At 31.2% G+C, this 15,179-nt stretch overlaps 3 protein-coding genes across 7 annotated transcripts; 2 read left to right on the top strand and 1 right to left on the bottom strand.

Moving 5' to 3' along the window:
• Positions 1 to 771: 771 nt before the first annotated feature.
• Positions 772 to 3,133, bottom strand: LOC137828768 (kinesin-like protein). Of its 2 annotated transcripts, XM_068635452.2 has the most exons (6): positions 2,678 to 3,133; positions 2,513 to 2,561; positions 2,324 to 2,375; positions 1,845 to 2,011; positions 1,545 to 1,658; positions 772 to 1,093 (listed from the first exon to the last, which is right to left on the bottom strand). In XM_068635452.2, exons 1-6 carry the CDS (start codon positions 3,016 to 3,018, stop codon positions 935 to 937), a joined length of 882 nt encoding a protein of 293 aa, XP_068491553.2. In that variant the 5' UTR covers positions 3,019 to 3,133; the 3' UTR covers positions 772 to 934. The 2 variants fall into 2 exon arrangements, with proteins under 2 accessions (XP_068491553.2, XP_090161237.1); XM_090305111.1 differs by lacking the exons at positions 772 to 1,093; positions 1,545 to 1,658 and having other exon boundaries at positions 1,987 to 2,047; positions 2,678 to 3,081.
• An 856-nt stretch (positions 3,134 to 3,989) lies between these two features.
• On the top strand, positions 3,990 to 6,616 carry LOC137827827 (mitochondrial pyruvate carrier 1). 3 transcript variants are annotated; one of them, XM_068634173.2, is made up of 5 exons: positions 3,990 to 4,201; positions 5,156 to 5,266; positions 5,390 to 5,444; positions 5,535 to 5,670; positions 6,300 to 6,616. In XM_068634173.2, exons 2-5 carry the CDS (start codon positions 5,174 to 5,176, stop codon positions 6,337 to 6,339), a joined length of 324 nt encoding a protein of 107 aa, XP_068490274.1. In that variant the 5' UTR covers positions 3,990 to 4,201; positions 5,156 to 5,173; the 3' UTR covers positions 6,340 to 6,616. The 3 variants fall into 3 exon arrangements, with proteins under 3 accessions (XP_068490274.1, XP_090161593.1, XP_090161592.1); XM_090305466.1 differs by having other exon boundaries at positions 4,031 to 4,201; positions 5,159 to 5,266; XM_090305467.1 differs by lacking the exon at positions 6,300 to 6,616 and having other exon boundaries at positions 4,026 to 4,201; positions 5,535 to 5,674.
• A 1,994-nt stretch (positions 6,617 to 8,610) lies between these two features.
• LOC137827826 (uncharacterized) lies at positions 8,611 to 13,680 on the top strand. Of its 2 annotated transcripts, none has more exons than XM_068634170.2 (7): positions 8,611 to 8,972; positions 9,056 to 9,102; positions 9,210 to 9,354; positions 9,456 to 9,639; positions 10,882 to 11,011; positions 11,610 to 11,783; positions 11,872 to 12,288. In XM_068634170.2, the coding sequence occupies exons 1-7, from the start codon at positions 8,819 to 8,821 to the stop codon at positions 12,028 to 12,030; spliced, it is 993 nt and encodes a 330-aa protein (XP_068490271.2). In that variant the 5' UTR covers positions 8,611 to 8,818; the 3' UTR covers positions 12,031 to 12,288. The 2 variants fall into 2 exon arrangements, with proteins under 2 accessions (XP_068490271.2, XP_068490272.2); XM_068634171.2 differs by lacking the exon at positions 11,872 to 12,288 and adding an exon at positions 13,398 to 13,680 and having other exon boundaries at positions 8,615 to 8,972.
• Positions 13,681 to 15,179: the final 1,499 nt, after the last annotated feature.

Genomic DNA, 15,179 nt, shown 5'->3' with positions numbered 1-15,179 from the left:
TTTATATTTTAAATCTTGATGCTTTATATCAAACTAAAGAATATTTTCCTCTTTTAATAAACTAAGTTCTAAAAATTCGGTTATCTTGGTCCTAATCGGAATTTGATTTTCAAATGTTAACAATGCTAATAATGATGATGAAGAATCCTACTTTTAATAACTTGTTTCTATTTTTATTCTCAAGGTAAAAAAAAAAACTCATTAATTTATTCATGTTTAATTTAATGATGCTTTTTTACTAGTAATACATAATTTACCATGTTATGATAATTAGTCTGTTTTATTCAAAAATTTAAAGTCATACAATGCAAGAATTTTGTTTTATGGATTTTCAAGTTCAATTGGGTAAAAGAAAAAATATATTGATTGTGGTGCTATAATTGCTGCTTGCTCAACACGTTTATATACGTGTGTGTGTTTTATTTTTAAAATGTGCTAAAAATATTATGTATAATTTCCAAAATATCTGAAGAAAAAATCTAACCTGTTTAACTCATGTTTTTAAAAATAAATTTTTAGAAACAATGTTTTCCAAAACGATACAGGGTTAAAGTTTTTCACGATCATTCTCGTAAAAGCATGAAATTTAACTTTTTAAACTTTTTTTTCTTTTGGAAAAAATTATCATAATACTCTCATTAAATAATTTACTATAACAAAGAATCAAATATTATAATAAAAATAAGCATCATTCTTTGATTTTCCAATAGTTCACATAAATATTTTATAATGCTTAATAATTCCGCAAATTTTGAGCAATAAAAAATTCAGTTGGACAATAAAAGTAATACTTTATAGAAAAGAGATCAAAATATTAAGTTATTATTCATGAGTGAACTCAAAAAGAATACAAGATTTTCTGCAGCATGTCACACCAAGGCAATTTTTAAACCTGAGACATGCCACCTTAAAATAACATTGATTAATTGACTTATTAGTATTCATTAGGGATTCTTTTTGTGAGCTTACGAAGGAAACGATTAAGAGCCTTCTTAGCTCCAATTGTTGCTGTCTCCATTTTTTTCTCCTCTTCTTCATTATCACCCTTCATCTCTTGACTCATGTGCACTCTTCGTACAAGCTTTCGCAACTCCTGTTATAAACATACTCATGATCCATAAAGACAACATAAATGAAGGTTGTGCCAATAAATATCACAGCAAAAAGATTTTTTTAAAGAGTACTGATATGTTGACATTTATGCATTGGATTACAACAACTCCAAAGAAAAATAATATTTTTCTGAATTACATTGGCCAGATCACAGATGTAAACTGATGACTTTTCTTGTCAAAAGTAACATTTTCTTTTTTTTAAAGGGGGTTTCTATTATAATTTTTGTATAGAATATATAGTGTGTTTCATTTCAAAACTGAGACAGCCATCACCCATAAGTTTTTACATGATTTCTGCCCCCGAAGCTTGGTTGATTTGAAATAAGCTCTAGAGATTAATTCTCATACCATGTAAGATAATCCATGAGTCACAATTGATCTGAATCTGAAAGCACAGATTTACACTATTCGATTTAGCATATAGTATACCTGGCGATCAAATTCAACTCCCTGGATTGAATAAATTTCATTCGTGATATCAATGTCCTTACTGATCAAACCATCAAACCACCTTGTCACCTTACTGTCGTGCCAATTGGATTCCTGATAAAATGCTCCAAAAATAAGAATGCACCTCAAGGACATAATAATTATGACACCATAAGTAAATACAACACAAACTTAGCAAACTACACCCTATTGTGAGAGAGTGAGATTAAGGTGAGGTATTAACTCAGTAGAGCCTTGTCTAGTCAGTGTATAATTCAAGTATCAAAGTTGAATGCATACCTCCTGGACCTCCTCTGGTTCAGATTCAACCAAGTCATCTTCATCATCATCTTCAGGGTCACCAGATCCTAAGCCAATTAGAGCTTGCAACTCCTTCTGATCTGAACCTTTTGTAGCTTTAATTAATCTATCCATTAACTGAGGATCCACATCCCGTAGCAATTTTCCTGAGACAATTTATGTATGAAGAACATGAATCTGCACTGCAGGATATACATAATGTCAAATCAACTTACCACATATATGTCAATTAGCAATTATACAGTAATCTATCCCAATTGGAGGTACCATGATAAGTTAACACAGGTAACCAACATGCATATATTGATTCACAACTAATGCAAAACAAAATGGAAGGAGAAAGAGCCGAAAAACAAATATGACAAGAAGCTGGATCATGATTTGAATGTTTTTATCCTCATAAATGCATAATGCATTGAACCCAATACAATTAAAATGTTCTGGAAGCAACTAATTACCAATATAATTGAACTGCCTCCGCTTTCCTTCACGTACATCAGGTCCCAGTTTCTGGGGCAAAACAACAAACACTTTGTCTTCAACAACAGATTAATCCACAATAACTGTTAAATAAACACATAAAATATTCCGCTAGCACTACTTTCCCAATGTCATGAATATGGTACAAAAGAAAAGAAAAAAAACACCTTGGCGAGCATAAGAGCTTCGAACACAACTTGGTCCAAGGAAGTGACCCTGCAACAACCAAACAGAAAGCACACGAGGTTTTGAGCAAAGGTGGGAGCTTTGGGAAGTGGGCATTGAGGAAAAGGAAGAGGGTATAATGGGAAATGAAAAAAGTGACTGAAAACCTAATGATGCGTTTGATTTGTGGAGCGGAGAAGGAAGCCAAGTCCATCCCCCACTTGACGGCGCGCCTGGCTTCTCGCTTCAACTCGTTCCGGCTCTTCCTGTCCTCGAGATCTGCGTCAGGGGTGGTTGGTAGTGGAGAGTTGGGTGTTCGAAGTTTAGGACGAGACGAAGCGAGCGTGGCAAAGGATAAGCGGTTGGAGATTGGTGGTGTTTTAGATGTTGTGGGGTGAGGTGTTGGAGGAGAAAGAAGGTGGTGGTGGTGGAGGGGAAGGGTGACACAGGTGCGGTGGTGGTGGAACCATGGCCATTGTCTGAGAGGGCGTAACACTTGGTGGTTCATGAGTGTGTATCTGTTGTGAAAATGGTAACACTTGATGATGAAGCTCTTCTCCTTCAACCCAAGTACTTTTTCATGAGGTGTGAACACGTATCTGAAATGGTATACTTGGAAATACGTATCGGATACGGATACATATTTGTAAAACACGTATATACGTGAAACATCAAATTAAAAAAATATTTATTAAATTTTTTTATAATTTTAGTAATTTTAACACAATTTTAAAAAATATATATATTTCTTTTTAAAAAACTTAAATTTATTATATAAATTTTTATTGTGATTATAAAAATAAGGATAATTTTTTTTTAAATCAACAATAAAAACATCTTTTACTAAAAATTGATATATACGTTTGATCTAATTTATTTGGAAAAAGTTCAAAATAAATTGGTAACTATTTTATTAACAATTAAATTTATTTTTGAAAAATAAAACTCAGGATATTTAAGAATGAAAGTTATAAACAAAAAGGTAGGTAATGTAAAAATATTTTATAATAAAAAATAATAATCTTACTAACCAATGTTCTTAAAGACATTGATTGAAGAATTAAAAGACTATTTTTTTTATTAAAAATTATGAGTAAATATTTCGGTATTGTTAATACAGTCTCGCATTTCAGAAGTCGATGTCAATGACAATTTATATATTTTTTCATTCCTCAACTCACACTTAGATGATGTTTTTTAAAGATAAAATCGTTGGAATACCAACTTTCAAAATAAATAATACCTCGAATGTTAGATCTTGACTGAAAGGCTTATTCTAGTATCACAAAACCATAACAGAATACTAACCTCCAAAACAAAACAAAAAATTTGATGTCCAATATTTTTTAAATGTTAAAGATAATAAAAGAAAGTCATCTTATTTTAAGATATGCTATAACACTAAATAATTATTAAGGTTTATTTTAAATATAAATAAGGCATTTTAAGAATAAAAAGTTGACAAAAATTATAAAGAATAAATACAATTAAATTCTGTAAATTGGAAGAAGTGGTGAAACGCAATATTGTGATGCCGTTTGAAGACGTGTATGTTGTTCCAACAAAAGCAATAAAATGTGATTACAAACCCTTCCGTTCAGATTTGACTTGCTTCCGGCGCTGCCATTCTCTTTCAAAATCAACGGCGGCAGCGATTCTCTCACTCCGTCTATCTTCAATTTCACTTCTCGGTATCTCTCGGCTTCCCAATTCTCTTCATCTCATTCATTTTTTCGCATAATTTTTCAAATTCATTCTATACACTACTCATACTAATTTGACCTAATTAAATCCCTTTTTAACTACAATACAACATTCTTGGTTTCCATCTATTTTATTGACGCTAATTACCTGAATCTAGTCACTGACAAGATCAGGCATTGCACAGTAAAAGGGTCTTTTTTTTGTTTAATTTGAATGGGATGTAAATAAATGGAAGGAGAGGAGAAGAGAAGAAATCGTGCTTTTGTATTGATGAATGTTTGATAAGATCTTCATTTAGAGGGAGCTTCTACATACCCTCTAGGTGGTTATCGTTTAGTGAATTTGTAGTGATCAGGGCTGCCACTTTGATTGGTTTATGACTTTGTTTAGTTAAAGAAACCGTTTTCAAGGATCTCGAAAATCTATAACTGATAAAATGATTGACAGAGTAGTACATAATTTTTGGTGGGTTATTACTAAATTACTGTCATGTTTGAATTCCCTTTTAGGAGAAGAAAACAAGAAGAAAAACTAAGTTTAAGTTATACATAAACTTTTTAGTGGAAGAAATTCAATTCATTTTTTCATCGTATTTTCTCTTTTATAAGATGACAGGAGGTTATGAAAAAGTTTGTCCAAACAGTATATAACGACACATCATTTTGATAACCATCAATAACAGACTTAGAGGTCTCATAGAACTATGTTACACTTTACTACTTGATGGAGTGGGTGATTGCTGACCTTTGTTTTTTCATTCGTGATCTGTGAGTGGAATAACTATATGATGCCATGGGATGTTATTTTTCTGAGAAACCACCTTACTTTCACATGATTATTTGACGGGTTTTAATATTAAATAAATATTTGGATTTTACATACATTGTTATTATATTTCTGTTGTGTTGAAGTCATCTTACAATTTTGTAATGGCAAATCAGAAGTAGTACCAGTATTGTATGGCTTCCTTCAGAGCATTTTGGAACGGTCCAATGGGTCCCAAAACAACTCACTTTTGGGGACCTGTTGCCAACTGGGGATTTGTGGCAGCTGTGAGTTTCATTCATATGATTATATGTTTATACTGTTGAAGAAGTTCATTTATTCACTCGACTAGTTATTCATAATGCACATTGGTCTTAACCTTTGAATTGTAAACTAATCTTTGTTAAAAGGGATTGGCTGACACGAAGAAACCTCCAGAAATGATCTCTGGCAATATGACAGGAGGTTTATCTACCATCTCTTTTCCCACAAAATGTTGAAACCTTTTCCTGGTCGGTTGCTTATTGCATCTATTGTTTATTGTTAATGCTGCAGCAATGTGTATCTACTCAGCATTGTTCATGAGATTTGCATGGATGGTACAGCCACGCAACTATCTACTTTTTGCTTGTCATCTCTCAAATGAGTCTGTTCAACTCTATCAGTTCTCTCGATGGGCAAGGGCAGAGGGGTGAGCAGCTTGCATATTAGCAAAACTAAACTACTGTGTTTTTATTCAATTCTATTATTTGTTATCCTCTGCAATTACAAATGCTATGTTAACTTGTATTTGTTATGAATTGCCCTTTTGTATATGAATTAGTTTTACCTAAAACTACCTTTATTTTAATAGATCGTCACCAGGGACTCTCTTTGGATGTGGTGTTTGAAAAAACTTCTTCAATTAACAAGCCCTACGGAAATTAGGCCTAATTAATTGTCCATACTTTGTGTAATCAAAATATATGAAAATGACCATGCTCTTGATTTGTTATGATTTATCACGACTTCAATCTCTACTTGAGTAATGTGAGCACCTAGAAATACTCTGTGAGACACATCACCACTATTCCTTACTAAATAAAGTGAGCCCAAGTATTTTAGTGGGATTCACACAAATTTTATATCATGCTAATGTAAGAAGAGTTTGTTATTAAGACCATTTATTTCTCTCTAATTGTTTATCTAATATTGGGTGCTCCTTTTCGCAATATTTGAACCTGTCCTTTATGCATTATCAGATATTTATTTTAACTCAATGGAGTGCTGGATATACTGTTTACTGATAAAGTTTTGCATCTCTTGGGTTTTCTTTTTAAGGCCTCTGTCGGCTAAGAAGGAGGAAGCTTCATCTCAGTAACACGAAGCTAACACTTTCCTGGGTGTAGTGATTTGAAAGATTTTGCATTTGAACTTGCCGATGTATGAATAAGTGATCAGTGGTTGTAAGAAGGGCCTTGTGGAAACTGTAAAGGATTCTGGCCGAGTTCAGCAGATGGCCAAATTATTTGAAGGCTTATGGGTGGGTTTTATATGTCTAACATATTGACTGACCCATGAATGTTTAGTCTTAAACATTTGTCTATTATATCATGCCAAAATTCAGTTCAATTACAAACTACAAAGTTGAGGGTTTAGGATTGTACTGTGACTATTTTTTGTTTGTTAATGTTCTTATGAGATAAAAATAATAATTGCATGCATTAAAAATGAGTTTAATTTATAAATTTATTTTGAATAAATCAATATAAGAACTTACATAAATTAATTTTAATTTATAAAGAAAATTTGTTTGATTTTTTTCTCTGTTTTCGTGTATTAGAAAAAATAGATTAAACCTATATAATAGTTACACGTTCTTCATAAGCATATTTAATGAAAGTGTGAGAAGTTAAGATTTGGGTTTTGTAATACACTCTGTTAAACCTATGAAAAATGTTATTTTGACCTTCTGTTATGATAAGTTATTGTTATTTTATAAGTTTTTGAAAAGTTAAAGCATGAAAAAAATATTAAAAATATTAGTCGTTTAAGACTTGTTCTTGAAATTGATGCTATAAATTGAGATTCAAGTTCAGCAAGAAAATCATGACACTTTATCTATCGAGTATGAAATTCTAAGTTTTTTGTATAAGAAAGAAAAAGGGCTTGTTCTCCCTGCACTAGATCAATTTCTACACAGAATTTTTTTTCTTTAATTATTTAAAAAAATTTGTTTTCTGAATATTCATATTTATAAGTTAAATTACGTTTCAAATGCAAGTTTGAAACTAAACTAATATATTATTTTTAAATTTGACCATTCAAGCATAAATGACTTTTTTCAGATGTTAAAATTCATAAATAAATATAAATGAATTTTGAATCTCGTCTCGGACATATAAATATGAAATTCATAACTAACTTCTGAATATCTAAATTTAGAATATATAACAAATATTTTCAGATTTTTTTTATAGTAAACAAACATGAATTCAGTGACAATATTGAATTTTAAATTTTATGTTAGGTATATGTCTTAAATGATAAGATTGATGAAGAAATTGTCAAGAAAAAGAAGATTTGTGAGATGAAAGGAAAAGTAGGCATTAATTGTGTCTTTCCCTTGTAAAAGATTAAGCCATGAGTGGTAGACCAAACTGATCCTATTTCCCTAATTGTAATACTTTGTTGCAGTTGCAGTAACACAGGGATGGTGCTTGTTTCTTTTGAAATGGCATCTGCAATTTCACCTCAAAAAAATAGGATACTGTCATTTCTCCAACATCCTTATCTTGCCTAGACAATGTGTCTGCACCATTGTCTATTTCCTTGCTTTTCTATTCCACTTTAAAAATTCACTGTCCTTCAGGAAATAACAATTTAAATTATCTTTCTAAAATTAATCTTTAAAAATGACAATTTAAAGGTAAATAACAATTTAAATTTATATTATTAGTATATTTTAATTAAATTTTAGTATTACTGCATGTCGGGTATTTAGCATTTTAACTTATATTATATTAATGAAAAAGGCTCAAGCTTAAATATGATTAAAAAAAGAGATTAATGGTCACTAATATGTAAAGCATATTTTATAATATCAATAGATGATAAATCATGATATGTATCATTTTAGATAATTTTTATTTTTCTAAAAGTTAATAACGTAATTATACACACCATCTTTTTTTTGAAAGAAAGTTTAAAAAATTATTTAAATTATCGATGCATTAGTTTTTTTTCTACCAAAAAAATAGTTTGAAAAAGGCTAAAATTAATAATTTATAATTGGTCGTATCATTAAATGAATAACTTGCATTTTTTAATTTTTTAAACATTAAATATCTTTTTAGTCATGTTTGACAAAAAAAAATAGAGATGAATAGATATAAGGAAAATGATAGTTTGAGAATAGTTTGAGAATCCTTAAAATATGGTTGTATAAAATATTAGAATCATTAGATACAAATATATATAAAAAAATATAAATAAAGAAAATTAAATACACTCTCCATCTAATTTTCTTAATTTTTTAAGAAAATTTTCTTAAACAAAACTTATTTTCATATACTAAAAATTATTTTTATATAATGTTATATTTATTTTCTAAAGCAAATATAGGGACTAAAGGAAAAAGTTTGGTAAAATCAAATGAAAATTAAAAAAAAAAAAGTTGTTATCTTGGAGTAAATACATTCATGAATGAACAATTTTGAGGTTTCTTTCATCCAAGAAATTGTTCAAATTTGAGAAGAAAATTGAAACTTGTTAAGGGTTTTTGATTGATCAGAGAAGCATGAAGAGTTTTCTCTGTTGAGAATAAAAAAGGGGTTTTTGGAGAGAGAGAGAGAGAGAAAATGGCGGAAGAGAAAAACGAGGAAGTAGAGAAGAAGATGATGAGTCCATGGGAGCAGCATTCGGCGGTTATTAACCTCCCTCGCTTCGATTACAACGCTCCCTCTTCTCTTCTTCGTAACTCCCACACTGGGTTTCTCATCACTTGCACTATCAGTTCAGTTTCTTCTCCTTTTTCTTCTCTTCTCATTCATTCCCTTTTCCCTTTCGTTTCTGTCATTTTCTATTTCTCTTTGCAGAGCGAGAGAAGAGCGCCACAAAAGAAGCAATCACCATCCTTCGTAAGGTCACTGTTACTTCTCTTTCTTCATCAAAACAACCTCATAACTTGTGGGAATTAGTGAAAATGGCTTCGTTACTGTCCCATTGCTCATATATGGTTGTTTCTTACAGTTCCTTGAACCGGGTCATTTTGACTCTTCAAAGAATCCTAATGAGAATAGCATTTCCAAGAGACAGAAGTTGTGCAGTGATGATGCTGGTGAGGAGTGTTTGGATGGCAAGGAAAATGAGTCCGCTACTGCTAACTCTGGAGATGGTATGCAGTTTATTTTTTACTACTTTTTTTGCAGTTTTGGGAGGTGGAATGTTGTTTGATAGGGTTTCATTAAACAACATGGTTATTGTTTCTGATGGCAGGTGAACTTTCAAGTGCTGGTAAAGCAGAACCAGACAAAGATGGAGTAACGGGTCTTTCTTTGGTTAAGCTCACGAGGAATGGGTTGCTTCTTTTAACCTTTCCCAGTCACACACAGTCTGACACTGTTAATGTTGTTTCAAATATCATCCAAGCTTTTGAATCTGGGAATGGAAGTTCGTTGGCGTAAGTAAATTAGCTCATTCTTGTGTTACTAGTCAAATGTTTTGTTTGCTGTTTGGTGTTTACTAGTTAAATATTTCCAGCTTCAACTGAAACTGGGTTATGGGGAATTTTTAATCTGTGGAGGTATTTCGTTGAAGGGGTTGGGGATGGATGTTAGCGAGTATGTGTTTGTGTGGTATACAGTGGTGGGGGATACGGAACAGTAGGTGACAGCTTGTGGGTGGCAATGATGGGAGATGGGTATATAGAGTGGGGGAAAGGGGAATTGTTGAGGAGATGGGCAACTTGGCTGAGAAGAGTTTTGGTTTGGTGAGGGTAGCATGGTTGCTGTGGGCGGATTTGTGCTGGGTGGAATCCCACAAGCATAGTTGGATGAGGTAAAGGTTGGTGCTGGTTGGTCAGAAAAGGCAGCAAGTTGCTCCAACCTTAGCCATGGTTGACATCAAGGACACATAATAAGCATTCATAACATGCTGAAAGTAGGAGGGAGGTTATGAATCTTGTAAACGTTGATAGCTATCAAGTTATGTGTAGAGGGTTCCTAGCTTGGTAGTGATGGTACGGAGGTGGTGGTCTTCCAATTAAGCACCATCCAATATCCTTTAGCCACTTTAGACCCAACCTATCAGCATTGCTAAAAATTAGTTATTATTATTTGGTATTTGAACTTTTTCACTCTGGACTAATCAAAGGATTGTGCACAGCTGGCTCTTGTGAATGCATAGGCCTGTGAAACATGAACTGATGGTAGAATCCTATTGTAAGTTAGGGATTGTCGTGTGGGGTTTACAAGGCCCCAAGCTCCCCAATTACAATTACTAGCTTACTAGCTTTTGCAATAAGGTGGGTTTAGGTTTTGCAAAAGCAAATTAGTAGCCTATAAATTTGTTTGATTAGAACTATAACTTCAACTTAAAGAATACTACAATTCTTTGTTATTTGTAAATTATTCTAAATTCATCCATTTTTGTTTTTCTCAGCTGCTAGGCTGTCATCTCTGCTAAGCTGTTTGTTTCTGTTTATTCAACTTTCAAGTTCTAACAACAGATTAAGCTTAACCATTTTAGAATGGCTGATATTTTGATTGATTGCAAATATGGACATGCAAATTCTACCTATATTCTCTTTTTTTATTTCATAACAATTCTGTGGAAACATGTAGGTTTGTGGACCAGAAAAGTTATTCTCTCTGATTTCAGTATCTTTCTTTTTATCTGATAGTGAACATGTTTTTTACTGCAGTTGGTGCCATCGCATTTTCCCTATCCAGGCTACCTGCAGTTTGAACGAAAAAGAACTACAAGAAGTAGTTTCAATGCTTGTTAAAAAGTTTGTAGCTGCTAATCAGGACAAACTACAACGACCTCTGAAGGTCCAATACATCATTATCTTTTAACTGCAAATCAGTTATGCTATTAATAAGCTAACATTGTTTGCCATTTTCATCACCTGAGATACATGATCCCCCCCGTATCGTTGTCATTGTCAAACAAAGAAGAATCCTGATTTTAATTAAAATTTGAATATCAATAAACCTGATATCGGATGGTGGCCGAATATTTATCTGCATGTAGCTTCTTCACATCCTCACCGGTGATGCGTCAGTGACAATTGAAATCAGGGACGACATTTTTTTTTTATTGTCAATCAGGACTAGCACATTCTGGAGCTTTCTCAACTTTGTAATAGAAAAAACATATTTGTAATGAAATTATACATAAATAATATCAAAAGCATGTTTGGTTTTTACAAATGATGAAACATGAACACAGTATGATTTGTAAATGAATTGATTTCTTAAACACATATAGTTCCAAATAAGTTTCAGACAAGAATTTATATATGAATAAGTTGATATTTATGTGAAGAAATTTTCAGAGTTAAATTATATTTTGGTAAATTTCATTCCTTCGATCTGAAGCATGTCGGTTATCAATCTTACATGAAAACAATGATAACTGCCATTGTAGTTTGCTGTTGGGTTCAACCGAAGAGGAACTGAAGAAACAGCAACATCTGCGAAGGAAAATTCAAATGATTCTAAAGCATTAAGTTTGCTGGACCGTAATAAATGCTTTGGTGTGGTGGCGTCTGCAGTCAATCATGTTGTGGAAGATTCAGTGGTGGATCTCAGGTCTCCAGAGGTAAAAGTCGTATTTGCCTTGAACTATTTATAGCTGTTTGTATTTACATTTATGCTACTCTGAGCATTGATTAGAACTGGCATTGCAGCTCTCTGTGCTTGTTGAGTTGCTACCCCTTTCTGGAGTACCCAATGGGTCCATAATAGTCGCTGTCTCTGTCGTCCCCAGCAACCTTGTTAGTACAAAGCCTCGACTATGCATCAAAGCCTTAACTTCCAATACTAAGGAAGCCTCTGTAGCTCCATGAACACTTTTCTTAATCTTTTACTTTCCAATGTTGCTTTGTCAGATCCTACAAACTATATCTATTGGATTCTTATGACCCTGCAAATGGAGAATGGAAATGGAAAAAACCAGCTACAATACAAATAAGAAATAGCCTACCTTTCTGACTCTTCACAAGCAAAACCTGTAGTCACCTACTTTTGCTCCACTCCACCCATTTATGTTCAGCTTACTATATCTTAATAACTCTATTAAATGTGATCTGCCAAATCAACTTCAATACGCCTCGTACATCTCCAACTTTATGTGCTTCATTTCTTCGTATACTCGCTGGTTTCTCATGTTTTATGTAGAACTCTTTCATTCTTTGTTTGGTAAAGTACTGCATTAAATTGAGATATTTTTTATGAAAAAGACAGTGTGGATTAATTGGAACTTTACCATTTGCTTGATGCATAATGGTTGCTCTTATATACATTGATACACTGAGTTTTATTTCTCTCTCGAGGGTGAGATTTTTCTATTAATGTATTCTATTTGTTTTACTGTAAAACTTTTGCTTCGAGCTGCTACAACAACGATGAATTAATTCTTGATTTGATATCTTTTGCGTATTTTCATGGAAGAAGAATAATTAAGTCATTAAACTGTCATTAAATGAAAGGTAGAAACCTAACTACCAACTAGTGCATCTCACCTCATTATTTATCATTAACATAAAGGAATGTGCAATGAAACATGACAAGTCTTAAAGTTAGATCCTCTCCAGCAGCTTGTCAGTTTCCTAAGCAAATAGCTTTTTTCTTTTCATTTATGAAGTTTGTCACCCTTTCAATTTCTCCCTAACCATGCTCTCAAACCTACCATGGAACCAAACTACCAAAAATGGCATACTTTTGGTCAAAATACCAAACACCCCTATCCAACCAAATTATCCACTTCAAGTGATTCCAAATTACTTCTTAGCTTAATTTGTTTGTGTTTTGATTTATGAATGAGGGGATTGAAAATTTAATTCCTTGAATACAAGAAGTGAATTTGACTTGCACATGCTTCAGTTGGATATACTAAGTTCATGCAATTAACTTATTTTTATATGAAATAAATATACACATAAAACTAAAATCATAATAAACTAAACTCACTTCAATATTACAAATCAAACTTAGCACTTGGTTCATTTCTAATCCTGCATGCAAACTTCTGTGCAAAACTCCCAACTACACATTTTTATTAGCTACAGCTACATTTTTTACCCTTTTTGTCATGGGCTTCAGACTTTGACCTGACGTCTAAATGTCAGATTCAGACAGAGATGCAGTTAATTATCAAAATAACAGTAGAATTATGGAGATGGAGCAAAAAAATTAACTTGTGTTTGCCATGCAGCTACCTTCATCTCAGAGAATTAAATATTTTCACTGGTGTAAGGGGACACAGCACTATTCATCAGGAATGATTTCTCACAAAATTACAGCATATTAAACATGTGAAATAAAGATGGATGGTTGGTTGCAGAGAGGGTGAAATGTGGACCTTTGACAATTCTCTTACGTTAAACAATTTTTGAAAGTTTTGATGTATTGAAGTTATACAGAGGCTACAGATATACAGCATATTATTCAACATGAAAAAGTGGACCAGTGTTTATAATATATTTTCTATTTTGTTCTTATAATATATTATTCATACTTTAATTATCTACCAGAGGTATGAAAAATATTACTTTGAAAAATATCAAAAAGTGGACCAGTGTTTTTTTTATTTATTTGTGTTTCCCTGCAAATATTCCTTAAATTCATAATTTTACTTTATATTTTTGTAGTCTTTAAATTCATTGCTTGTATCTTGCTATAGATGTTTTGAAAAAATATTCTATATATACTTTAATATTCACCTCATTAACATAATCACACTGTGTTATTAACATTATGGATGTTAAAATCGAATTTATAGGGTAGATTTTACTTAGAATGGTTATGACAGTAATTCAAATTATTCTTGTGTACTGTTATACTGTAATGTTATGACATATTTTATTTTATTTATTTCTAATTTCAAAAATCAAATGTTATGAAAGAGAATAACATCTCTAAATAAGTTTTAGTTTTTATTTAAAATATATTATCCATAATATTGTATAAAATATAATTAATATAGTTTTTATTAACTATTTTTATTGTTATTTAAACTTTTTACTTTTTATTAAATTTAAATGAAATTTATATCATAGGAAATACAATCTTTTATAACTGTTTTGGTGTCATTTTTATCTAGAAAATTTAATTTTTTATAATTGTTTTGATGTTATTTGTATTAAATTAAAATATACACCCTTATCAAATTTAAATTTATACCTTTATTAAATTTAAATTAAAATGATTTTATTATATGAATCTCTAACAAAAAAATAATTGAATAACTCCTCAACTAAAAAATAATGCATAACTTCTCTATTCTATTCTTACAAGATTATTTATATTTTATTTTTAAAAAATTAATTTCATATATAAAAATGCATACCCACAAATACGAAAAAGACTTATTAACTATGAAAGTTATTATTATTTAATTGTCACCACTACAACTTTTGACATTTTCCTATGTTTTATCTACAAATTATGAAAATATTCACATTTGAAGAAAAAAAAACAAGAAAAGGATATAAAATTTATGAAAGAAAAAAAAACACAAATGGTATAATCGTGTCGAATACACGTATCAAATATTCGTGGATACACATATCGAATATCGACATATTCGTGGATACACATATCAAATATCGACGATACATATCAATAAAGTATTTAATTAAAAAAATATTTATTAAATATATAATAATTTTAATACGATTCTAACACAATTTTAAAAATAAAAAATACATTAATTTTTTAAAAATTAAATTTATAATATAATTTTTTATTATAATTATAATAATAAAAAATAAATTTTTTGAACCAACCATAAGAAAAACAAAAACACAGTGTCCTAAAAAAAACTGATACTTATACACATAAATCTTTATTATTAATTTATATAATTTATTTAAAAATGATCTGAATTTCAATGTGTGTGGAATTAGTGGGTTTGATATATAGGGATGTGTGTGACATGTAAATAGAAAGGTGAAGAAAAGTAGTGAAAATGGATTAAAATAAATTGACATGAGGA

The sequence above is a fragment of the Phaseolus vulgaris genome, chromosome 7 (assembly GCF_051622355.1).
Source record: "Phaseolus vulgaris cultivar YP4 chromosome 7, ASM5162235v1, whole genome shotgun sequence".
In the NCBI taxonomy this organism is placed as follows: Eukaryota; Viridiplantae; Streptophyta; class Magnoliopsida; order Fabales; family Fabaceae; genus Phaseolus; species Phaseolus vulgaris.
The sequence above is the reverse complement of the archived record's forward strand: the minus strand, read 5'-3'. Positions and strand labels throughout refer to the sequence as shown.

Coding starts and splice junctions, on each gene's coding strand:
- LOC137828768 (XM_068635452.2), bottom strand. CDS start 3,018: ATGAACCACCAAGTGTTACGCCCTCTCAGACAATGGCCATGGTTCCAC. Junction 1,659..1,844: donor AACCAGAGGAGGTCCAGGAG/GTATGCATTCAA, acceptor GCATTTTATCAG/GAATCCAATTGGCACGACAG. Junction 1,094..1,544: donor GAGTTGAATTTGATCGCCAG/GTATACTATATG, acceptor TGTTTATAACAG/GAGTTGCGAAAGCTTGTACG.
- LOC137827827 (XM_068634173.2), top strand. CDS start 5,174: ATGGCTTCCTTCAGAGCATTTTGGAACGGTCCAATGGGTCCCAAAACA. Junction 5,445..5,534: donor CTCTGGCAATATGACAGGAG/GTTTATCTACCA, acceptor TTAATGCTGCAG/CAATGTGTATCTACTCAGCA. Junction 5,671..6,299: donor CGATGGGCAAGGGCAGAGGG/GTGAGCAGCTTG, acceptor TTTCTTTTTAAG/GCCTCTGTCGGCTAAGAAGG.
- LOC137827826 (XM_068634170.2), top strand. CDS start 8,819: ATGGCGGAAGAGAAAAACGAGGAAGTAGAGAAGAAGATGATGAGTCCA. Junction 9,103..9,209: donor CAATCACCATCCTTCGTAAG/GTCACTGTTACT, acceptor TGTTTCTTACAG/TTCCTTGAACCGGGTCATTT. Junction 11,012..11,609: donor AACTACAACGACCTCTGAAG/GTCCAATACATC, acceptor CTGCCATTGTAG/TTTGCTGTTGGGTTCAACCG.